This window comes from Xyrauchen texanus, chromosome 29, assembly GCF_025860055.1.
Source record: "Xyrauchen texanus isolate HMW12.3.18 chromosome 29, RBS_HiC_50CHRs, whole genome shotgun sequence".
NCBI classification, from domain to species: Eukaryota; Metazoa; Chordata; class Actinopteri; order Cypriniformes; family Catostomidae; genus Xyrauchen; species Xyrauchen texanus.
The window spans coordinates 36,112,954-36,138,216 of record NC_068304.1 but is presented as its reverse complement, the minus strand read 5'-3'; the positions used below and the strand labels follow the sequence as shown (position 1 = coordinate 36,138,216).

The following is a 25,263-nucleotide window of genomic DNA, read 5'->3' as shown; positions in this document are numbered from 1 at the left end:
TGAAGTGCTTCTCATCTGTCATAGGAAAACCAGCTCAAAGGTTCGCTAAGCCACCTACTACACCGGGGTAAAATCGCTTGTTGATTAGCGCCACGTATTGTAAGCCATGATTTTGGTAACGGCAGTCATTCACTTCGCTTTCTATGAGAAAGGCCCATTCGCCAGGGATTCGCCTCTCATCGCATCGCCTTTGGTGTGAAAACACCTTTAGTCTTGTACCTTTGTCTTTCTTTCAGATTTTCAAATACTTTTTTAGGTCGAATCAAAGTCTGTAATGTTGTGATTCATCTCGGAGCTGGTTGATTTGGTTCAATTATTTTATCAACGTTTGTTTTATCCGTATGTAAAAAATACTTCCGGAACAAAGACAGCTGACAGACTGGGCGGGCAATGTTGCACTATATTGTAGACAACTTCAATTCAAAATGAAGGTTTTGCCATAACAAAACTATAGTAGCTACTGTATAGCGGTCATTATGATATTACTACGGTAAGGATGTTACCATTTTAAAAATGCTGTTTAATGCAGTGTTTAAGAATCTACTCAAACACTTATTGGAAATTTCCATCAAAATGCAACCTCAGCTCATATTGTTTTGAATTTATAAAGCTTAGAGATAAACAGAAGCATGGGAGGGAAGGATAATTAGGTGAGGACAACCTTGAAAGATGCCATGATAGAGGGATTAGAGAGAAGAGACTTGAAGGAAATTAGATTTGAAAAGACTTTATAACATTTAAAATAGGATTTTTTTATCTGTACATGCACACACTCCACAATGAAGCCTAATTCATCCCCTAAAAAGAGAGATTTATGTAGCATTTCTTATCTTTAGATTCAAGAATCGTGCAGTGCTGTATCTTCACGCCTGACATTAGTTAACCATCTTTGCCCGCTAAACCTCTGCTAATCCGAGCAGGTTCGTTCATTTAGATTCAAGTTAATTAATAAATCCCCCTGTGCTCAGCGGAGAAGGATTATGATTCAGGTTTGATATCAGAGAGGGTAAAATGTTGTGTAACCCGTGTGTAAAGCAGTTCAATGGAAAGGAGGCGGCGAGAACCGGCTTGACAATATAAACAACATTTACTTAAATAAGAAGACACGCACAGGACAGCTGCCCGTAAACGCGCGCGCTCTCTCTCTCTCTCTCTCTCTCTCTCTCGCACCACCGTCCGCAGTCGGCCTTTGTCCCTCTCGGATGCTTGATTAGTCTAATAAGGGACACTGGGTGTGTAGAACCACGACCCGGACCCGCCCTCCGCCTTGTCACACCGTGCTTCTTGATTTTCAAATGAGCCTTTTCACATTTACAGGTTTGGAACGTGGAATTAAACTATAGCAGGGTTAACGGCACAGCTGACATTTAGAGTTAAAATGGGAGACCAGAGAAAATGCATTTAAAACTATGAAACAATTCATAAGATGCCGTTAATGATTGTAAACTAAACTAATTAAACCTCATCATTTAAGAGAAATGCCTCATGAAATGTATGTTATCAGCAAAGCAAGTTAGGTGACAGCTGGGTAGTGAGGCTGTTAAATCCATTGCAGAAGTGTTTTCTAGATTTACACTGCTAAATTAAAGTGTACATAAGTCAATGGACAAAGGGTCCATTGTTAATATAAGGAGTTCACACTTAACAGTCTTATCTTAGAGCTGTGATTCATGCAGGTGTGTGTTGCTGTGGTAACCAGTCGCGTGTGTGTGTGTGTGTGTGTGTGTGTTTGTGTTTGTGTGTGTGTTTTAGAGTCGACAGCTGGAATCAGAGACGGGCACCACTGAAGAACACAGTCTCAATAAAGAGGCGAGAAAATGGGCCACACGTGTCGCCCGCGAACACAAAAACATCATCCATTTCCAACGGGTGAGAGATGTTCACATTCTTTTGTACATGTTTTTTCGCTACAAAATGTGTCTGACTGCTATGACTGGCTATTGATACCCATTTTGATTTAATATAATTCAAATGGGTATACTTCTGTTACAGTGCTCATTTTTTTACATATGAGTAAAAATATAACCTTCTAGATAACTCTTCAAGGTACAATTCAAAAATATAAATTTTACAAGTAATATTTTAGCTTTTTTAAAAATATTCATATTTAGTCAATTTCATCAATAAAGTTTTTTAAATTGCGTATTTTTTGTTGCATATATATATATATATTACATGTTTATTGTTTACTAACATAGTTTTTACTATTTGCAAGAATTTACATTGATATGTAGAACACGTGCTTAATCGGTACTGTCTCTTTAAGACTACGGTCATCATCCAATAAACGCATCCAAGTCTGATTAGAATTAAATGTTTCGTTTTTTGTTGTTTTAATCAAGAACTGACAGAAAGCCTGGGTAGCTCAGCGAGTATTGATGGTGACTACCACCCCTGGAGTCACGAGTTTGAATCCAGGGCATGCTGAGTGACTCCAGCCAGGTTTCCTAAGTAAGCAAATTGGCCTGGTTGCTAGGGAAGGTAGAGTCACATGGGGTAACCTCCTTGTTGCCGTGATTAGTGGTTCTCGCTCTCAATGGGGCTCGTGGTAAGCTGTGCGTGGATCATGGTGAGTAGCATGTGCCTCTACATGCTGGGAGTCTCTGCGGTGTGAAACACAACGAGCCACGTTATGAGATGCTCGGGCTGATTGTCTCAGAAGCGGAGGCAACTGAGTCTTGTCCTCTGCCACCCAGATTGAGGTACCCATTGAGTAACCGTTCCACCACGAGGACCAACTAAGTAGTGGGAATTGGGCATTCCAAATTAGGAGAAAAGGATCGATCTTGGGATTTAAGAATCGATATCAAGGTTTGATAAGTTGTTTAAAAGTTGTAATTCAAACGCAATTCATAATGCAATACAAGTAGGTATTGCATTCTCAATGTTGCCACAAGGGGCACTACAGTGTCCATTAGCGCAACCGGTTTTCTTCTATGGTCCGTTTTCTATTTCAGGTCATCTACTGTGATAGTGTAACAGTTTAAGTAGAATCTTGCTGAGCAAGTTAGAAAAAATGTCAACGTATTTATAGCTAGCTATCTGAAACTAATCCGTTTTAAAGCCCCAAATATTTGAAGAGAACTCTATTGCCCCATTAATTACTGAGATTTGTTACCGCCACTGTTAAAGAACCACTCAAATGCGTTGGCCAAGCTTTTGTGCCTTCTTTTGTTTACTTGCATAAAGTATTTTTCTGGCTTAAGTTGAAAGGTCTGTATGTAAGTGTGGAGGCGAGGACATGGTTGAGCATTCGTCTGGGGATAGAGGAAGCGGTAAGTGTTTTCACCTGAGATTAATTGCTGGTAATTTCTGTTTCTTGAGAGATGGGGGAAATAAAAGGGGCCAGACCTCAGAGTGAGGGAGAAAGAGACCAGCTTAAGCTACGAGTGTTGGCCACTACCAATCTTTATATACTGTATAGCATTTGAGTGTTTGTGTGAAGCTTTACCATTGCGCTGTCAAGCGAACGTGTTTTTGTGTGAAGACTAAATGTACCTTTGAGTTGTATTTGCCATCTCTCGCTTCCGCATTCCTTTAACTTTGTTACGCTGGTGCCGAAATTCAGGACATTGAGGAAGAAGGATACGCTGTCATGGAGTCATTGCCGCTGGAGGAAGTCTTCCAGTCCCTTGCCAGTATCCACCAGGGCCAACATCAGGCCCTCATGGAGCTTCAGAGAGAGCAGCAACAGTGCTTTGAGGTCTGCAGGAGGAGGACCGCCAGGTGCTACGGAGCTTATTACCCCAGGAGGGGGCGGCCTCACCATCCCCAGCAGCAGCGCACCCCCACGTGTTGCTCACCAAGATAGGGACCTCAAGATGATCCGGAGGCCTAGCTTGATATCTTTGAGCACACAGCCGAAGCTCTGAAGTGGCCACCGGAACAGTGCGTGGTCCATCTGTTGCTGCTGCTGACCAGGGAAGCCCAGATCGCAGCACAACAGCTTCCGGTCGCCAACCTTCTGGACTACACGGTGCTGAAGAAGTCCATCTTGCAACAGGTTGGCCGCAGCCCAGATGAGCACCGTCAGTGTTTCCGCTCCTTAATGCTGAGTGAGGTCGGCCACCCTTTTGCCTTGGCCCAGCAGCTCCATGACGCCTGCCGATGGTGGGTGCTGGCCATGGAGGACAGCAACGCCGAGGATATCATCAATCTGGTGGTGCTGGAGTAGTTCGTCTCCTGGTTGCCAAAGGGGATGGCCAAGTGGGTTCAGTGGCACCGACTGTCGTCGCTGGACAAAGCGATCCAGCTTGCAGAAGTCCGTCTGGCAGCGTATCCGGGGGCCGGCGTGCCCCACGCCTTTCCACATTGGAATGTCTCCTCCCCGTTCTCTCTCCCTTACTCTGAGGTCCGGCCCCTTTTATTTCCCCCGTCTCATTGCGAACAAAGAAACGGCAATTTCCAACTATTCATCTCAGGTGAGAATCCTCCTCTCTTCCCAGACGAACGCTCGACCACACCCTCACCTCCACAGTAAGGAGGCGGTCAAGTTATGATTCCGAAATGTGAATCATTATTTTTTTTTTGTACGAGTGTCTTAGGTAATTATTAGATTAGCTGGAGGAAATACAGTCTGATGCAGTATTTGTTTTTTAGTTTTTTAGATTACTTGCTTGATTGAATTAAGTTGATTTATGGTCATTTGTGTTTTAACGGCAGATTGTAGAGGAGTGTGAGACTCTCGGGACTCCGCCTACCGAACAGAACCGGAATGAGCTGGAATTCCGAATCGAGGAAGCCAAGGAGAACATTCGCAAAGCAGAGGTAGCATTTGTGTGTCTGCATGCTTGCATCTTTGCCTACCAGCTTAAAGGGCCAGTTCACCCAAAAAGGAAAATTGTCATTGTTTACTCACCCTTGTGTTGTTCAAAACCCATATTGACATTCTTAATTCCGTGGAACAGGAAATAAGAAATTGTTTCAAGAATATTCACCCTGATCTTTTACATACAATAAAAGTCCTGCAGCAGGGAGATGTTCAGTAAACATAGCACACTATATAGAGTCATATGGACTGCTTTTATGCCTTGTTCTGCCATTTTGGAGCTTGATAGGCCTAGTTCCTATTCACTTTCATTGTATGGAAAAGAGCTGCTTGAAGGTGAGTAAAACATCTGAATAAAGTGTGTGTGGGGGGGGTGGATGGGTGGGTGGATCTTGTGTTCCTTATACATTTAGTTGAGGAAAATTTCATTTGTTTGAGGGCAAACAAGCAGTAAAAAACAAGACCAGTATTAATGTGGTTTTGTCCCAAATGTTTGTCTCTCTCTCTCTCTCTCTGCAATGATGCATTTTCTTTCCTCATGCATTTTCTCTCACACTTTCGATCAGTTCAGAGTCAGAATGTCTCCTTGTCTGATCAATGAGTCGTCTATAAGTTGATCTGTCATCTTACCCATTACTGAAAGCAGCCACAGCGCCCTCTGCTGGCTCTGTCACTGACATCTGTTATAACTTAAAGGGATAATTCCCCCAAAATGAACATTCTGTCATCATTTACTCACCCTCATGTTCTCATCATGGAACACACAAGGTGTTTTGAAGAATGTTCACACTTATATTTAGGGGTGGGTAAAATGTATTTTTTTTTCAATGCATTGTGATTTTAATTTGAATTATCTCAATATCGATTCTTAAATCCCACGATCGATCTTTCACTCAGTGCGCAACCCTCCACTATGAGAGGAAATCACTCGAATTTGTAACCAAATTTCACACCATGTGATTAAAGTGAATATATTTGGTAAATGTTTCTATTACACTCACCAGTAATTGTGTAGTTTAGTTGTGAAGTGTTCAGCAGCGAGATCCTTTCACAGCATGTTGAGAGTAAAAGTTGTTACGTGTAATGTGTGTTCAAGACGAGATCCTCGCAAAACATGCTCTCATTTAAAGGTGTTGTTTACAGAAATGCGTTTTTTGTTAAAGAGACAGTACTGGTTTTAGCACATGATCAACAAATCAATGCAAATACTTGTAATTAGTAAGAATTATGCAATTTAACAATAAATATGCAACAAAAATGATATATGAAAAATTATATTTTATTTATTGATTGAATACTTTTATTTGTTCATTTTTGAAAAGCCAAAATGATGAAAAAGTTATTAAGTATAATGAGTAAAATTTATATTTTTATAATATACCTAGTTAAAAGGACCCCTGTATAATTAACATCATTAGCTGGGAGATCTTTTTTTATTTGTGAGCAAAAGTGACATTATAACTGAAATAAATCCACATGAATCAATATCGAATTGCATATTTGTGAATCACAATCGAATTTAATCTGGAAATCTGTATCAATACCCAGCCCTACTTATATTCCCATAAAACAAAAGGGTATCGTGGCCAAATTATATTAAGCCCCAAAAAGGACAAAATAACACCATAAAAGTAGTCCATACAAGCACCCGGGACAATCTGCTAAACTTCTACATTCGTGTTTTACGGAGGAACAGAAGTCATATGGGTTTGGAACTACATGAGGGTGAGTAAATGGTCACAGAATGTTCGTTTTTGGGTGAATTATCCCTTATGATAATCCTTTGGCCAGCTACGAATCCCACATTTTATGTTGTAATGCTAAGATTGTCATATCAGAGTGTTTAATAGTCTATTATTTAGCAAGTCCTTACTGTGAAAATATGCATTATCAAACACCATCTTTGTTTTTTCCTTTTGAACTTTAAGCCTCTGAAGCCAGTTCGTCTAACTTCCCCATTAGTTCTTAAAGATCATTAAATTTTGAATAGCCCCATTAAGAACTAATGGAGAAACGAGAAACATCAAAAGCAACAAACAGATTCAGGAATGAAACATAAAGTGCAGTTTGGAGATGTTAATCTTTTAGTTTGGCACTGTATTGTAAAACTGTCTGTAGTTTAGATTCACATTTACATTTATGTATTTGGCATACACTTTTATCCCAAGCGACTTACAGTGCATTCAAGGTATACATTGTATCAGTTTGTGTGTTCACTGAGAATCAAAGCTGGAAAATTGGTAGAAGAATATCTCAGCTCTGTAAATCCAAACAATCCAAGTGAATAGTGACCAAAACTTTGAATAGTGGCCAAAACCTTGAAGCTCCAAAAAGCACATAAAGGCAGCATAAAAGTACTCCGTATGACTCCAGTGGTTTAATCCATGTCTTCTGAAGCTATCCAATTGGTTGTGGGTGAGAACAGACCAAAATATTATAAATCTAGACATCAGAAGTCTCATTGGTGATCATGACTTTAACCTCGATTACACTTACTTCTGGCACTCTGCGCATACTTCAAGCACTAGGACGTGTAATCGAGCTTGAAATCATGATCGTGCCTAGAGTCTGTTATGGCAAAATGTACAGTGAAAAATAAGTTATTTTTTGGCCTGTTCTCACCCAAAACCAATTGACTCACTTCAGAAGACATGGATTAAAACACCGGTCAAATCTATTATTTTTATGCTGCCTTAATGTGCTTGTTAGAGCTTCAAAGTTTTGGTCACCACCGTGCACTTGCATTGTATGGAGCTACATTGCTGAGATATTCTTCTAAAAATCTTCAATTGTGTTCACCAAGGCATGAGGGTGAGTAAACGATGAGATAATTTCATTTTGGGGTTTGGCTGTTCCTTAAATGCTTTTTTACATTAGGCATATTTCCCCACAAAATCTCATTAATTTAATGCAAAAAATTATAAAAAATTTAATTTTAATTTACACACACACACACAAAAAAAAAGACTGCCTGTTTGTCTGTCCATTCTATTTCTTGCATGCTCTGTCCAGTTTTTGTTTCCTGTAATGATTATTTTGGGTCCATAGTGACATTTAAGCATAATGGATCTAAACTAGGTTTCATTCAACATAATATACTTTCTTGGCTTTTTTTTATTTGACGAGGCATTCTGTTTTCATGAGATGCGTGCATTTGTTTGAAGCGGAGATGTTTTGAGTTTGTGTGTATGTGTCGGTCTTTAGACGATATCACTCTCTTTCACTCTGTATGTCTCTTTCAGACAGTAAAGCTGAAAGCAGAAGCGCGTTTGGATCTTTTGCGGCAGGTGGGCGTTTCCGTGGATACGTGGTTGAAAAGTGCCATGAATCAGGTGATGGAGGAACTGGAGAATGAGCGTTGGGCATCTCTGCCCACCCTCACCACCCATGAGCTGTCTCTTTCAGTGAGTACCTCTTTTTCCACAAGCCCTCTGATGGTCTTAAGAGCCCATTAAATGGTTTGATGAATGCAATTTCCTTTCCTGTGTTTACATGTTGACTCTTGAATAGAAAGTTGAGGCTGGACATTTGAAAGGTCTTGTTCTTTTTCATGTTCTGATACACATGGAGAGAGCTGTCATATTAACAACAGTTGCTGGTCGCACATACAGTACAGCCATAGCAGTTCCTATATATGTGCAACCTGGAGACTGATATCTGTGCTTCATTTGCTTTCAGTTCTGGAAACATTATTTTTAGGAAGTCACCTGAGCCTGAAATGATATGTGAATGATCACTCCTCACAGCTACCTGTAAAACATCTGTCTGTTTCACGCTGTTAAGAGCCCTCAAAAAAACTGGTCACAATTGGTGAAACACCTGCTATAATATAACAAAAACATTTTTGAAGATCAATGGTGGGAAAGTGTACATTCTTATTTTTGAAAGCATTTTGTTTGTAAACCGTTCCACTGTAAATTTATAGGCATGCACTAAAATACACAAAACCTTGGTTCCTACCATTCAAAAAAAAAAAAAAAAAACATGGTTACCGTACTACAGTCATGGTTACTCCAGTTTTACTATAGTAAAACCTTGTTTCCACCAACAACAACAAAAAAACTACTATTACTATTACTATAATTTTTTATTTTATTTTTAAATTGGGATTTTCTTCCCTTTTCCTCCCAATTTGGAAAGTCCTCATGGTGGCATACTGACTCTCCTCAATCCGGGTGGCGGAGGACGAATCTCAGCTACCTCCACGTGGAGACATCAGTCCGCGCATCTTATCACGTGGCTTGTTGAGCGCGTTACCACGGAGACAGCGTGTTTGGAGGCTTTACGCCATCCACCGCGGCATCTGTGCACAACTCACCACGCGCCCAACCGAGAGCGAGAACCACATTATAGCGACCCCGAGGAGGTTACCCCGTGTGACTCGACCCTCCCTAGCAACAGGACCAATTTGGTTGCTTAGGAGACCTGGCTGGAGTCACTCATCTTGCACAGGATTCGAACTCGCGAACTACAGGGGTGGTAGCCAGCGTCTTTACCGCTGAGCTACCCAGGCCCCCAACTACAATATTATTGTAGTATTTTAGGCACATAAAAGTTATTTTAGGGAACGCAAACTAGCACAAATTGCGAGGTCACGCATAACTATTTCAGAAAGAAAATAATCCCGCCCTGTCCTCTACAGGGCTCTGTACTTAGCTTATGCTGTTAACTGATATAATTGAAATATGTTTCATTTTAAAGTCTAGTGTTATCGCTATCTTGTAGCATTGTAGAGATTTGAAATTGCATAATACACTATATGAAAATCACTTTTATTTTAATTAATTTTGTAGTGGAAATTTTTTCAAAAATGTTATTTCAGGGATCAAAAAGGTTTTAATTTGGTTTAGTTTTCATATTTGTTAACAAAACTAGCATGGCCTGAAATGACACCCCTGACGCCCAGTTGTTTGGAGTTGGTTCTCAAACACAAGCACAGTTCGTCACGCCTCAGAACAAAGCCAATCACCCCACTCCCTCCTTCCTGAGTGTGTCAGTGGTATTGTTTACACACCAGCCTAAACAAACACCGTTCACACACATTACGTATGCCAAGCCGTATCCGGGCAGCCAGCGCTTCTGATTACATCCTAGCCAAACCCTGCCTACCTTCCTTGTGTTTCCAGTTGGTATTGGAATAGGTACTGGAGGGAAGGACAGGGATAGTGTAGATGCACTTAAGCATAAATATCATTATAAAGACAGTGACTTTAAGTAAGGACAGCAAAAATATAAAGTCATCTACAGGAGTTTAGATTACTGCACACTTCAGATTGACCCCTTTCTGTGATTTAATATTCTGCTCACATCACCCTGCAGCACAGTGAGAGAAAGAGAGAGAATGACAAGGAAAAAGAGGAAAGAGAGAGAGCGAGAGCATGAGCAGCAGATGCAAATATAGGATAATGTAGGGTGACAGCAGCACTGGCTAGAAAAAAAAAATATTCAAATGAAAGAGGCTATGAAAATGGTTAGTTTAAGATAGGTTTAAGTTGAATTCTCTTCTTTTACTGACTGACTTGGGGTCAGTGTTCTACCTAATCAAAAGCTGTTTATGTCAGACATCCATTATGTTTCCAAACACTTGTGTAGGTTTGAATGTCCAATGCCTTTGACCTTTAAAAAAAAAAAAGTGTCCTTCAGTTGCCACGTGTTGTTTCCTGGGAGGGGGTCACCTGATTGCCACTAAACCAATGAAATTGTCAGAGCAGGCAGGTGGGTGGAAACGGAGAAAAGAGTAAACCTATGGAACTCCTATGTTAATCCTCTTTTATTAATAAAGGTAGCATGCACGTAGACTTCTGAAGGGTTTAAAAAAAGTTTTGAAGCATATTGTGGTTTTGGATGAGTGAACTATTGTGCTTATGTAGACAACGGTGGATTTGGACAGAGAGGAGGGAGAAGAACTGGAGGAGAACATGGAGACGTATGACGACAGCAGTTCAAGTCCTTCAGGAACCTTGAGGAACTATCCTCTTACCTGCAAGGTGCTCTACTCCTACAAGGTAAAAGACAACAACCCATGCAACACACTCTTGCATTTTACTCTCTTTTCATTTAGATTTTACTAAATAATAGGGCTGGTATTGACACAGATTTTCCGATTCAATATCGATTCATATGGGTTTATTTCAGTTAGAACTCAAACCAGTACTGTCTCTTTAACAAAAACATAATTATTGGAAACAGCTCCTTTAAATGAGCGCATGTCAACTAGAGAGGACTCAAATGGCTGTGCGATGTATGACTGGAATGAAATGTTTTTTGTAGTTGTTTTTGATCAATAACTGACTGTAAAGAGCAGAAGGGGTATTAAAAGAGACAGTATTCAATGACAAATGGTTTGCGAGGATCTTGTCCCTGAACACACATTACACGGAGCCACTTTTACCCTCAACACACTGTGAAAGGATCTCGCTGCTAAACACTTCACAACTAAACTACACAATTACTGGTGAGTGAAATGGAAACATTTACCAGCCGGTTGCCAAATATATTCACTTTAGTCGCATAGCATGACATTTTGTTGCAAATGCAAGTGATTTCCTCACATTGTAGTAGGTTGCACATTGAGTCAAGTATTGATCTTGGGATTTAAGAATCAATATCAAGATATTGTTCAAATGAAGATTGCGATTAATTGGAAAAACAATATTTTTAATCACACTTTGGAGAAACAGCACTGTTGATTTAAATTCAATTGGAATGTACTGTCAGAATATTCCAGAATCAGTCTTGGAGTTATATAAATACAAATTCTTAAAGGGATAGTTCACCCAAAAATGAAAATTCTCTCATCATTTATTCACACTCATGCCATATTCTTTCACAGACCACATTTCAAGATCATGTAGATTTACACTCTACAGTATCCGGAAGATAAGACCCTTCCTCTCTGTACATGCCACACAACTGCTCGTTCAGTCACTTGTCATAACTAGACTGGACTACTGTAACGCTCTCATTGCAGGCCTTCCTGCATGTGCTATTAGACCCCTGCAAATGATCCAGAATGCAGCAGCACATCTGGTCTTTAATGAACCTAAGAGAGCACATGTTCCACCACTTTTTGTCTCTCTCCACTGGCTGCCGGTTCATGCACGTATTCAATTCAAGGCCCTGATGCTGGCATATAAAACAGTCACTGGGTCTGCTCCAGCATACCTAAAAACATTTATGCAGAGCTACGTTCCCACCAGAAGCCTGCGATTGGCTAAGGAATGTCGCCTTGTCGTACCAAAACACTTTCCCGGACTTTCAGTTTCATCGTACCACGGTGGTGGAATGACCTTCCCAACTCAATCCGGGAAGCTAACTCACTCTCTATCTTCAAAAAATGACTAATAACACATCTTTTCCAAAAGCACTTAACCGGTCACTTAAAAAAAAGTTTATTTACATTTCTTGTTGCACTTAAATCTGTTTTGTATACTATTCTGATGATAGTGAAACTTTGTAGTATGGCACTTTTCGTACCACTGTCTCCTTAAGATGATTTGCTTATGTTTTCCTCTTTTGTAAGTCGCTTTGGATAAAAGCATCTGCCAAATGAATAAATGTAAATGTAAATCCCAAGAATATCTCAGCTCTGTAGGTCCATAAAATGCAAGCGAATTGTGTCCAGAACTCTGATGGTTCAAGTATCACATAAAGGCAGCATAAAAGTAATCCATAGGACTCCAGTGGATTAATCAATATCCACATTATTTTTATGCTGCCTTTATGTGCTTTTTGGATCTTAAGTTTTGGTCACATTCACATGCATTGTATGGACTTACAGAGCTGAAATATTCTTCTAAAAGTCTACATTTGTATTCTGAAGAACAGAGAAATTCATTAACATCTGGGGTGACTTGAGGGTGAGTAAATGATGAGAGAATTTTCACTTTTGGGCATAAGGAAAAACTGTGATGAACTGCAATTCAGAGGCTCTTTTAAACAGTTTGTGCTAAATATATGTACTAAGAACATTGTTCCCTGTTGTGAAGTTGTATTTATTTAACCAAACCATAGTAAATCATTTTCAGTGTTACTATGTCACACATTCAGGTCACAGCACAATGGAAACAATCCCAGATTAAGTATATCCGGGAATGTATTTGTACTACACACCCACAAACCTAAAGAACGTACTTTAATAACGGCCGAGATGTACGTTCTACATCAAATCTTCTACTCTGACAGTATGCGAATTCAGAAGCAACTTACTCTCTCTCTCTCTCTCTCTCTCTCTCTCTCTCTCTCTCTCTCTCTCTCTCTATCACTCTAAGGCCTGTCAGCCAGATGAACTAACAATCGATGAGCATGAGATGTTGGAGGTTATAGAAGATGGGGACATGGAGGACTGGGTTAAGGTAAACCAAACAAACAAACAAGCTATCGAGCATGCCTGTTTTCCAGCCTTGGCTTTATAAGATGTTTAGAACTGGATTTTTGTGTTTTGAATACAAATCCGTAATCACACTTGCAATTGATTATGCTTCGAGCTACCAATTACAAAAGTAAAGCACTCTCAGCTCTGTTTAACACTTTTTATCATGTTTAATTATGCCCATTTTTCCCCTAAAATCAGTGCTGAAAATGTGATCAAAGTCTGCAGATTCTGTTCGGGCCTGCTCACAAGTAATGACTGATGACGATTTTTTTCATGTGTTAATCCAGGCGCGGAATAAATCCGGTCTGGTGGGCTACGTTCCCGAGAAATACCTGCAGTTTCCCACCTCTAACAGCGTACTGAGCATGCTCCAGTCTCTCGCTGCGCTCGACTCACGCTCACACACGTCTAGTAACTCCACCGAGCCTGAGCTGGCCTCAGGCAGCTTCAACGGAGACTGCAGCAGTGAGTGTCAAACACACATACACACACAGATGAGTTTATGTTGAGAGTTTGTGTTGTGATTATTTGTGGTCATGTGTAATCGGTCGCAAATTTGATGCCCAAATGTTAATTCTGACTTCCTGTGGAACTTTGTATTGCCATGGTTTTGTGGACATAGTACCATGGTAATACATGTTTTTTCTTCACATTTTCATTGATGACCTGCAAATATCTAGTAATTTAAAAATGTTAGAGCCTGGAAAAGTCATGGAAATTAATCAAATCTGCACCTAAGCAAAACATTAGGAGTAGCTGTTTGTAATGTCTGATCAAGAAAAAATGGTGTTCTTGCTGATCAGGAAAATCCAGTCATCCTCTGCCGGCAGGTCATCCCCGTCTACCTGGATGAGGGAGGGGACAAGGGGAGGGAAACAAAAAAAAATGTGGCACCTACACACCGTAACGGCGATCATGTCAAATTAACAAAACATTTTAAAAAAGAGAGGGAAAGGCCAACACAGAGAGAGAGAGAGAGAGAGAGAGAGAAAGAAACACTTTCTCACTGGTTCTCCGATATGCCATAGCTTGGTTCTCGGCCTCTCCTCCACCCTCCAATGGACAACAGCCGCGCCTCCCCGGGCAGATCGGCGGCAGTCTTCCGGCCCTGGCGGACAGAACGCCCTGCCATTTTCTCAGGAAACAGAAGGGGTCTCCCCCTTCCCTGGCAGTGGTTCTCCCGCTTCAGGCGGTTGGCCAGGAGCCCCTCCCCGCTTGCGATCGGTGGTCATCACGACCCTGCCGCGTTTAGCAGCTGGTTGGGGTCTCTCCCCGCCCCTGGCAGCGGCCTTGACCGCTCCAGGCGGTTGGCCATTCATCCGCTCTCAGGCAGCCGGGCTCTTCCATCCCCCAGCAGATGGCCACGGCTGTTCCGTTGGGGTGGATGGTAGTGGCGAGGACTCGACTAAAGGTGCGTACACACTGCCAGCGACATCGCGCGCGATTTGCATTTTCGCCGCAGATAAACAGCACGCCTTGTTTCTCATTCATCTTTGATATAAAGCATTTTATGTACTTATTCCATTTATATTTAGTCTTTTCCCTCCAAAATGTTTGTTTTTAGTGGCAAGAAAAGAGATTCGCTGTCAACAGCAATGGAATGACATCCGTGAATGTCATTTATAAACGTTACTAGGCAACCAGTAGTGGGAACACCCACTAGCGACTTCACCGCCAGCCACTGGCGACCTGCAGCGACAAAGTCACTGGCAGTGTGTACCCACCTTAAGGCCCATCCCTCATCCTTCCCGTGTTTCGGCACTAGTGTAAAAGGGTTAAAGGAAAGGAGGTGGCGAGAACCGACAATATAAATAATATTTTAATTAAAACTTAACCAAAAAGACAAACACACACACAAAGGTGTCGCACAGCTGCCCGTAAATCTCTCTCTCTCCCACTGCAGTCTCCAGTCGGCCTTTATGCCTCTCTGAGGCTTGATTAGCCTGATTAGAGCCCAGGTGTGTGGAATAACGACCAGGCACCGCCCTCCGTCCTGCCACATTAACACATGGTATTTTAGACATTTTACCATAGGCTAATTATGGTCATGTAAATATCTGGAAAATATATTAAACTGTCATTTCCAATAACTGGAAATTAATACAATTTAAAAAAAGTTACAGGAATGTCTATAATGGACATACATTTTACTAGCTATGCTCAGCTCTTAAATGATACTCTTTGTGAATGCGATCTCGATAAAAGTTGTTTTAAAAATGATTATCCAGAAATGGATAACGGAAAGCTTGGCAATGGAAATGGAACAGTCATAAAAAATGAATTGGTCCAAAGGGTTGGCAACCCTGTATGGTAATAATGTGTTTTTTTGACATTTAACATGGTATTACCATGGTCTACTTTGAGGTACCTTGAAATACTGTGTATATATCATGATATTTGTGTGAATATCTGTTACCATCATTATTCCACCACAGTGCTTTATTCTAAGTTTCTGCCTTTGAAATGTCTTCTATACATTTGGAGCAACACCTCAGAAAAGTTAACTATCTTCCCACAAATTAATACCAACTTTCCTTTCTTTCTCTTTTCTTTGTTGTCTGTCTTTGTCTCTCTCAGTGAGTTTTGTAAAGGCAATGTACGACTATGAGGGTCAGACAGACGATGAGTTGACTTTCCCTGAAGGCGCCATCATTCGGATCCTCAACAAGGACAATCAGGAGGATGACGGCTTCTGGGAGGGCGAGTTTAATGGGCGAGTGGGCGTCTTTCCATCTGTGCTGGTGGAGGATCTGACGGCTTTAGAGAACGGCGATGCTCACTGGGGACCAGATGCACAAGTAAGACAAGCAGCACTCACTCTGACCAGTTAACACATTCAGACTCTGTGTCCTGTCTCTCTGAGTTGGTTTGATGCTTGGTATGTCTGAGGCTGTGATTGGTACAGACGTGGCTGCTTCCTTCCTGTAATTAACATGTTATCCGATGTCTTGCAAAATGCAGTCCTCCTTCAACCCCAGTTAGTATCCGTTTGTAATGCCTGATTAATTTGCATTTAGTGTTGTCCTTTTTCAGCTGATCACATAAATACAGTCATAATTAAGTGGTACTTCAATGCAGAAAACATATATTTTAATTTTGCTGGACATTATATAGAAAAAAAATTAGTTTCCTTTTGTTGTATTGCCTACAATTACAATAAATGTATCTATCTGTCTGTCTGTCTATCGATCTATCTTATCTATCTATCAGTCTGTCTGGCAGTATATCTCTGTCTGTCTGTCATACAATCTGTCTATCTATTGATCTATCTGTCTTGCTGTCTAACTTTCATTCTATCTGTCTGTCTGTCTATCAGTCTGTCTGTCATACAATCTGTCTACCTATCGTTCTATCTGTCAATCGTTCTATCTGCCTGTCTATCTCTCATTCTATCCATCTTTCATTCTGTCTATCTATGTGTTTGTCTGTCTGTCTATCTATCTACAGTATCTATTTCTCATTCTGTCTGTCTGTCTATCATTCTATCTGTCTGTCATTCTATCGTTCTCTCTGTCTGTCTTATCTCTCATTCTATCCATCTTTCATTCTGTCTATCTATGTGTTTGTCTGTTTGTCTGTCTGTCTATCTATCTAGAGTATCTATCTCTCATTCTGTCTGTCTGTCTGTCTGTCTGTCTATCGTTCTATCTGTCTGTCATTCTATTGTTATCCCTGTCTGTCTATCTCTCATTCTATCCATCTTTCATTCTGTCAATCTATGTGTTTGTCTGTCTGTCTATCAATCTATCTATCTATCTACAGTATCTCTCATTCTGTCTGTCTGTCTGTCTATCATTCTATCTGTCTGTCTGTCTATCTCTCATTTTGTATCATTCTATCTGTCTGTCTATAGTTCTATCTGTCTGTCTGTCTTTCTATCTGTCTGTCTGTCTATATATCTGTCCATCTATCATTCTATCTGTCTGTCTTTCTATCTATATTGTTCTATCTGTCTGTCTATCATTCTATCTTTCTGTCATTCCATCTGTCTATCTCTCATTTTGTATCATTCTATCTGTCTGTCTATAGTTCTATCTATCTGTCTGTCTGTCTATCTATAATTTCTTCTGTCTTTCTATCTGTCTGTCTGTCTATATATCTGTCCATCTATCATTCTATCTGTCTGTCATTCCATCTGTCTATCTGTCATTCTATCTGTCTATCTCTCATTTTGTATCTATCTGTCTGTCTGTCTGTCTATAGTTCTATCTGTCTGTCTGTCTATCTATCATTTCATCTGTCTGTCTGTCAGTCGGTCATTCTATTGTTCTGTCTGTCTATCTATCTCTCAGTCTGTCTGTCTTTCTATCTATCTGTCTATCTATCATTCATTCGTTCGATTGTTCGTTCCATTGATCCATCCTTTCCGTCCATCCTTTCATCCATCCTCTAATGGAAAAACATTGAGTGCAATCCATCTATCTGGTTTTACATACAATACAAATACACATCCAGTCATTGAAATGTTCTCAAGTATAATCAGGTTAATCTGTGTCTTCTTCCTCAGGTGTCCCCATGCCAAAGGCTTCATTCATCACTTCCTCCATTGCCACTATATGATCAGCCACCCTGCAGTCCATATAGCCCAGAGACCAGCACTGCACCCTCTCTGCCACGCTCGCCATCTGTAAACGGAGAACATAAATTGCCCCTCCCACAGAAAGCTGCCATTCATAGTAAGACAAGAGTCGCCATCTACTCCGATCGTCATGACGATCTGAATGTCTTTATATTATATATAGCTATTTGTTCTTGTCTACTAAATTTGCATTTGTTTTATATTTGATTTAGATCACAATTCCAGCTTAAGTCCAGAGAGCCCAGGCTTCTCTCAGCCATTGAGACTCACTCCAGATGGATCTGGCCTTGGGAAACTCAGACCTGTATGTGAACTATAGCGAAAATCAAGTTTTGGCTGTTTTATAATCATCCTGCTCTAATGTCTCATAGACAGTATTTTCTAGTAAATCCTGTTTGTTTTTTTTAAACCTATAATTTGTAAGATTTTGGAATTTCAACTCTATTTAAGACAAGAAGTATGGAATTCTAAATGTTTTTCTGAAATACTCTGGAGACTTATGTTGCTCAGTAAAGTTTTAAAATCCAGATAAATAAATGGTTATTTTTTAATTAGGGCTGTTGAGTTAACGTGTTCATTTAGTGTGATTAAATATATGAAAAATAGCATGTTAAAAAAATTACGCACTTAAACATGCCCTCGATTTGTATGTAATTTCGTAAATAGGAATGTTCCTACTAATGGAGCAATTCAAGCTTGATGTACAACCTTGATGTGACAGAAAGGGGCAGTCTACTGTCAGTTCAAACTAGTCTGTACAGGCAACGCTCCCTGTGAAACCAATGAGAACAACAGGCAACTCTGCTTTTCTCAGATGCGCTTTTGCACTGAAAGACAGCTGAATGGAGCACAACAGAATGCAGGGATCTCCGGATGGGTTTTTCAGCATTTCAAACTACATTTAATTTGACACCGCATTCTACAAACACAGCACTTATGATTAGAGAGACTGTAAACTAATGAGATGTTCCAAAGGCATCCGTCTGACGAGTGAGGACATAGACCAATAATTAAAAATAGCTCAGATGGAAGTAGGCCAAATAAAAGGGTTATGTTTAATGATATGAAAATAAAACAATTCATAAAACAAGGAGAGAATGGCACACTAATGTGCTCCGATCAGCCACAACATTAAAACCACCTGCCTAATATTGTGTGGCACCAAAACTGCGCCAACCCGCATCTCAGAATTGCATTCTGTGATGATATTATTCTCACCACAATTGTACAGAGTGGTTATCTGAGTTACCGTAGACTTTGTTAGTTCGAACCAGTCTGGCCAATCTCTGTTGACCTCTCTCATTAACAAGGTGTTTCCTTCTGCAGAACTGCCGCTCACTGGATGCGTTTTGTTTTTGGCAGACTGTTGTGTGTGAAAATCTCAGGAGATCAGCAGCTACAGAAATACTCAAACCAGCCCGTCTGGCACCAACAATCATCCATGCGATTATCTAATCAGCCAATCGTTTGGCAGCAGTGCAGTGCATAAATCATTCAGATACGGGTCAGGAGCTTCAGTTAATGTTCACATCAACCATCAGAATGGGGAAATGTGTGATCACAGTAATTTGGACCGTGCCATGATTGTTGGTGCCAGATGGGCTGGTTTGAGTATTTCTGTAACTGCTGATGTCCTGAGATTTTCAAATGGGAAGTGGTCAAAAACATAGTTTTTTCTATTAAACTACAAGGGGGCATCTGTAGCAGAGTGCCGATCCTTTTTTGATTTTTGCACCATCCTTAATGTTTGGATGTGCGCATACTTCTATTCTCATGGAAATAAAACAATGTTTTGACCTTTAAGCCACTTTTATTGTAGAAATGCTTAACTTGTCCGCTGCCATAATAAGTATATATATATATATATATATATATATATATATATATATATATATATATATATATATATATATATAAAATTAAGAAATGTATTTGAATCATTTGAATTATTTATTATACATTTATAATTATTTAAATTATTTTTATTTGGAGGCCTTTCTCAGTAAATATTGATATGTGATTAATTGTGATTCATTTGATTAATTTATTGGCACATCATGTTATTAATTTAATTAAAAAATGTTATTGATTGACAGCCCTAATTTTAATATAAAATAATTATGTTTTATATATGTTAATGAAAGTGAGTTTTATTGATTAGTATATACAGTAGGTAAATCTCAAAGCATGTCTGGGTCATTTTGAACCCCCAAAATCAAGATAAAATGATTAAATCAAATAAAAATGAATTCTAAAAATTATAATTATAATTGCATTTTGACATCATTTTAATGACAAATGAGTAATTTGTATTACAGTAATGGGAATCATCACTGAGAATGAGAATTACAAAAAAAAAAAATGCGTACAGATGCATTACGATAATGAGATTAACTGTCATAAAAAAGCCTCAATGCAAGAATTCTCAATGGTCTTCTTTTATTTTAGTATATATTTTAGGGTGAAATTTTAACTGGTCCTGTCCGTGACATTAACGCATTATAATGACAATTTTGAAGGTTATAATAACAATTATAACTGGTATTAAACTCTCATTCCTGTGTCTTAAGGTACGGGCGGCACCACCTCCACCAAAACAACACCCTCGCAGACAAGTGGAGAAAACCGAAGAGGTGGAAATCACGCTGGTGTAGAGCACCGCACTATTGGATGGAGAACAAACCCCATCTGACCTCTAACTGGGGCGGGACTTTTGTTAACCCACTCCTTGAGCATGCTTACGTCCCCAAGGGGCAGAGAAAAGCATCTCGACGGCATCACCACGCCTTTTCCTAATAACAAACACCTCTTTTGGCGTCGGAGACTGTTTGGTGCCTTAAACCGCTTTCATGCCAAACTCTAATCCTTGTATTTGTAATTACTTTATTGTACAAAGAGAACAGTAGACCTACAATTTCATACTTCATAAATCCACTTAATGCCACTTCGATTTTACAAAATCAAGGGAGCTGTGTGAGTGTGCATCTAAAATACAGAAAGGATGCAAATACAAGTATTGAAAAGGTGCTGTTGGTTTGAAACAGGGTCAGTCCATCTCAAGTGGTCCAATACAGGTTGCTTGGTCACTTAATTTTCCAAAGTGCTTTTGAGTGATTACATCTATGTATTGGTATTGCAAAACCAGCAGTTTTTTATTGTCTTGGTTTAAGCACAACGGCCATCTTTGTGCCATGGCACATGACACATTTTGGTTTTACAACTGTTTACAGAAACCTCAATATCTCTCCTCAGGATGGTCCTAGTTCCTTGGAACAATAACTGGTCTCTAGAGCACATTACAAGGTACATGAACTTGATATAAACTTTTAGCAAATTCTTGTTCCTTCGACTTAGAACTAATGAGATATTCAAACCCAAATTGAGGGGAATTAAAAAACATTGCACTTTCTTGCCCCCATAAATAAATGAGAAGTCTCAAACTTGAAATGTTCTGCATGCACACTATACCTACCCATGTACCCCCTAAAAAATTAAGACTGTGACTTGAACCCTTCCCATTATAAATTGACCCTAAAAGTGGAACTTTGAGTAATCTTGAGCATTACATTAGGACTTAAGTTCTAAGTCTAAAGAACAAGAATGTGCAAAATTGTGTTTATATATGTACATGTACCTTGTAATGTGCTCCAAGGAACTAGGACCATCCTGAGCCGAGATATTGAGGTTTCTGTAAACGGCTGGAAAACCAAAATTTGTCATGTGCCATGAGACAAAGATGGCCATCGTGCTTAAACCATGTCAAATAAAAATATAAAACTGGTGGTTTTGCAATACAAATACATAGAGATAATCACTCAAAAAAAAAAATGGGAAAGTTAATAATGGTCAAGCAACCAACTTTACTTTAATTGGACCACTTGAGATGGACTGACCCGAAAGGCTCTTCAGAAGGCTTTTGAAGAGCAGAACATGCAATACTAGGAATTGTGGGGAAATGCAGCAGGCTTTATTGTCATACACAAGCATCACCTTAAAACATCTTTTTACTTCAGAAGCAAAATGGCCGATACAATTATTAATACAAATATTTTATTTTTAGACGTATTTTAATTTAAGTTTATTTTGATTACCCCATTGGCAGATTATTTTTCCCCTTGTTTAAGAATAAATCAAATATAACTTGGGGAGGTTGATGCTTAAAACAAGAAAAGAAAATAGCTAGTGGGGTAAGAAAAAATGAAGGATACCTTCTTATACATTTTCTCTAAATTGGATTAACATCATATGTAATTTTGTTTCTCAAGTAAAACATTTTTTTTCTAGAATATTTAGATATTTTACTAGAAAATAAGAGCAAAATACTAATGAAGTGATTTTTTGCCATGTAGCACAGTACATTACTGTCATCATAGGAATGTTCTGATAACGCAAAACATTTTGTTGTTACAGATCACACAAACATCTCTAAGAGAAATGGAATTGTACATAAAAAGATATAAGGAAAGAGGGAAGTACAGGAAATCACGAGAGGAGAGAGGGAAAAGCCGATAAGAGGAAAGGCTGGTTCCTTCCCTCTTTTTCCCATCGGAATATTGCTCTTTGGTTTTGTGTTGATCTGTAAATAAGTACTTACTACACAGCTATATTCTTTTTCTCAGCTTTTCATTATAAAGCTCAGTGTTTGTATGTATTACTAATATTTAGTCTTCAAAAGAACATGCGTGAGACCGATTTACAGATGTCTTGTGTCTCCAAGCGTCAGCTAGCGATTATCCGGTGACGTTTGCCTCCGCATTGACGGTATGTTTGTGTCTGTTCGGGCTGAGCGTAATCTTTGAAATATACTGATCAATATACAGATATCAGTTAAAGTGATTCTCCAGCATAATATATATTTTTATTCTCATTGTGTCGGCACTGTACAGGACTGATTGGAATTGTTTCGGGGTTTTTTTTATTGAGTGTCATGGCAGTATTTATGATGGCTATGAATCTTCTTCAGATATGATGGTATAGATTCCATCCAATAAGCACAGAAAGACACACAAAAGACTGATATGGAGATGTTGTGTTGTAGTTATTACAGATCAGAAAGCAATTATATTACAGTGTCCTAAGTGCTTTTCCTATGTACAAGGGGCAGCTACGTTTTATGGAATTTCTTTTTGTCTGATTTGCAATTGAACGGGTGCAAAAGTCAAACATTTCATGCATTAAAACAGCCATAGTTTCAATTCATGTGGCATTTCATCTTAAAAGAAAAGTACTCCTTAATTTGTACATTCTGTCATCATTTACTCACCCTCATGTCATTCGGAACCAATATTACTCTCTATTTTTATGAGGAACACAAAAGGTTAGCAACATTAGGGTGAGTAAATAATGACAGAATTTTCATTTTTGGAAAGTTGTGAATGCCTTTTATATACATATACATGTTGTTTATATTATTCACTATTTTCCACAGTATTTTCGTACATATTTTGAATTGTCCAAGCACTTTTTGGAATTTACAGTGCTTTGAGCGCTTTATTTTATTATTATTATTATTATTATTATTATTATTTCTTTGTCTTTCTATCCCAGCTGCCTCTTTTCAATGCTAAAGCTGCCCAGAGTTGTGTTATTAATCTTGTGAGTGTGATTGTAGTTTTCCCATAAAGTTTGAAAGAGTTATGTTGATTCCATAATATAGACAATGGAAAGGGGAAAAAAAGATTTACTTTGTGGAATGGTACCATAGTTCTGTTAAACAAGAACAGGGTCAGTACAAAAAAACATTTGTTTGGTAGGCTTTTTTTTTTTTTTCAAAGTGGAAGATGTTTGAATATCTTCCCTTTGTTTCTAATTTCCTTTGTCACAATTTTCTTGTTGATCTTATTGAGATCTTATAAATGTTATCAAACTTGTTTTTAAGTTTATGGTAAGAGGTTGAAGCCCATAGTGTCAAAAACTGTTCTCACCTATTATACGAACACAAATTTCAACTATCTGGAGCTTATTCAACTAGTATTAGCTGTATATTCTAGTTGTTTTATTTTGATTTATTTGATTTATTGAGCTGCTAGAAAAACAGACGGCATAACAACAATTGACTGTTGCTGCAATGAAAATATAAGAGAACAGGTGAAAAAATATTCTTTCTGCATATTATTAGCTGTAAAATTATTTGTATTTATTGTGTACAAATGTTAAATAAAAAATTGGGAAATTGCTTCGGCTTTGTTGTTTTTCATGCACTTTACCACTTTTTAATCCATTACATTACATGTCAGCCATCTTTCAAATTGGTGCTTCATTAATTTTTTAATTAGCGAGCGTCACTCATTCATAGACCACAGAGCGAGTTGGTGCATAGACCTGAAGAGGTGAATTGAAGAGGGTGCAGTTCCATTGGCTGTCCTTAAAGCCAGAGTCAAAGCCTTGAATTTAATGTGGACAGCAACAGGTAGCCAGTTGAGTGTAATCAAGAGGGGGTGACATGAGCCCTTTTTGGCTGATTGAAGACCAGACACGCTGCTGCAATTTGGACCATCTGCAGTGGCTTAATTGTGTTAACTGGAAGGCCAGCCAACAGAGCATTGCAGTAGTCCAGCCTTGAAATGACCAGAGCTTGAACCAGGAGCTGTGTAGCATATTCCCACAGGAAAGGACTGATGTTCCTGATGTTGTAAAGCTTGACTCTGCAAGTCCTGGTGGTTGATGAGATGTGTGAAGTGAAATTAACCTGGTCATCTACCACCACTCCCAGGTTCTGGGCTGTTCTGGCTGATGTTAGTGTAGTTGAACCAAGATGAATAGTGAGGTTGTGGTCAACAGAAGGGTTGGCTGGGATCACGAGGGGATCTGTCTCAACATGGTTGAGCTGAACGTGTCATTCTTTCATCCAGACCTAGGCAGAGATACAGGCTGAGACAGTAGGGTCATCAAGCTGGAACAACAGGTAGAACTGTGTATCATCTGCGTAGCAGTGTTAGGAAAAGCCATATGCCTCAATGACCGGTCTGAGTGATGCTGTGTTTATCGAGAAGAGGAGGGGTCCAAGCACTGATCCTTCAGGAAACCCAGTGGTTAACTGGTGTGTCGTGGACACCTCCCCTCTGCAGGAGACCTTGAACGATCTGCCAGTGAAATATGACTCAAACCATCAAAGCGCAGTTTCTGTGATGCCCAGGTCAGAGAGGGTGGAGAGGAGGATATAGTGTTTCAAGGCAGCGAAGGCAGCAGACAAGTCAAGGATGATTTGGAGTAAGCTTTCGCAAGTCGCAGGGTTTCAGCTACTGACAAGAGGGCCGTGTCCTTTTTTGAAGCCAGACTGATGTCTGTTGAGTAGTTTGTTCTGTGAGAGAAAAGAAGCCAACTGGTTAAATACAACCCTCTCAAGAGTTTTAGACTGGAAGGGTAAGAGAGAGACCGGTCTGTAGTTGTTGAGTGCTGTGGGGATATGTGTTTGTTTTTTTTAAGCAGTGGGGTTACTCGAGCCTGCTTGAATGTATTGGGATAGTTTCCAGTTGTGAGAGATGTATTGATAATGTGTATGAGTGCGGGTTAGATCAATGGAGAGGCACCTTGCATAAGATG

The 25,263-nt window shown here is 39.4% G+C and overlaps 1 protein-coding gene across 2 annotated transcripts in view; it reads left to right on the top strand.

The window, feature by feature from the left end:
• Positions 1 to 21,414, top strand: part of LOC127623186 (F-BAR and double SH3 domains protein 2-like) — a 112,766-nt gene extending 91,352 nt beyond the window's left edge. For both annotated transcript variants that reach the window (XM_052097505.1, XM_052097504.1), the window contains 10 exons: positions 1,753 to 1,869; positions 4,663 to 4,767; positions 8,011 to 8,172; positions 10,639 to 10,773; positions 13,039 to 13,122; positions 13,430 to 13,607; positions 15,720 to 15,940; positions 17,650 to 17,818; positions 17,934 to 18,025; positions 20,292 to 21,414. In XM_052097505.1, the coding sequence (XP_051953465.1) occupies positions 1,753 to 1,869; positions 4,663 to 4,767; positions 8,011 to 8,172; positions 10,639 to 10,773; positions 13,039 to 13,122; positions 13,430 to 13,607; positions 15,720 to 15,940; positions 17,650 to 17,818; positions 17,934 to 18,025; positions 20,292 to 20,375 (1,347 nt within the window). In that variant the 3' untranslated portion in view covers positions 20,376 to 21,414. The remainder of the gene's footprint in view (positions 1 to 1,752; positions 1,870 to 4,662; positions 4,768 to 8,010; positions 8,173 to 10,638; positions 10,774 to 13,038; positions 13,123 to 13,429; positions 13,608 to 15,719; positions 15,941 to 17,649; positions 17,819 to 17,933; positions 18,026 to 20,291) is intronic.
• Positions 21,415 to 25,263: the final 3,849 nt, after the last annotated feature.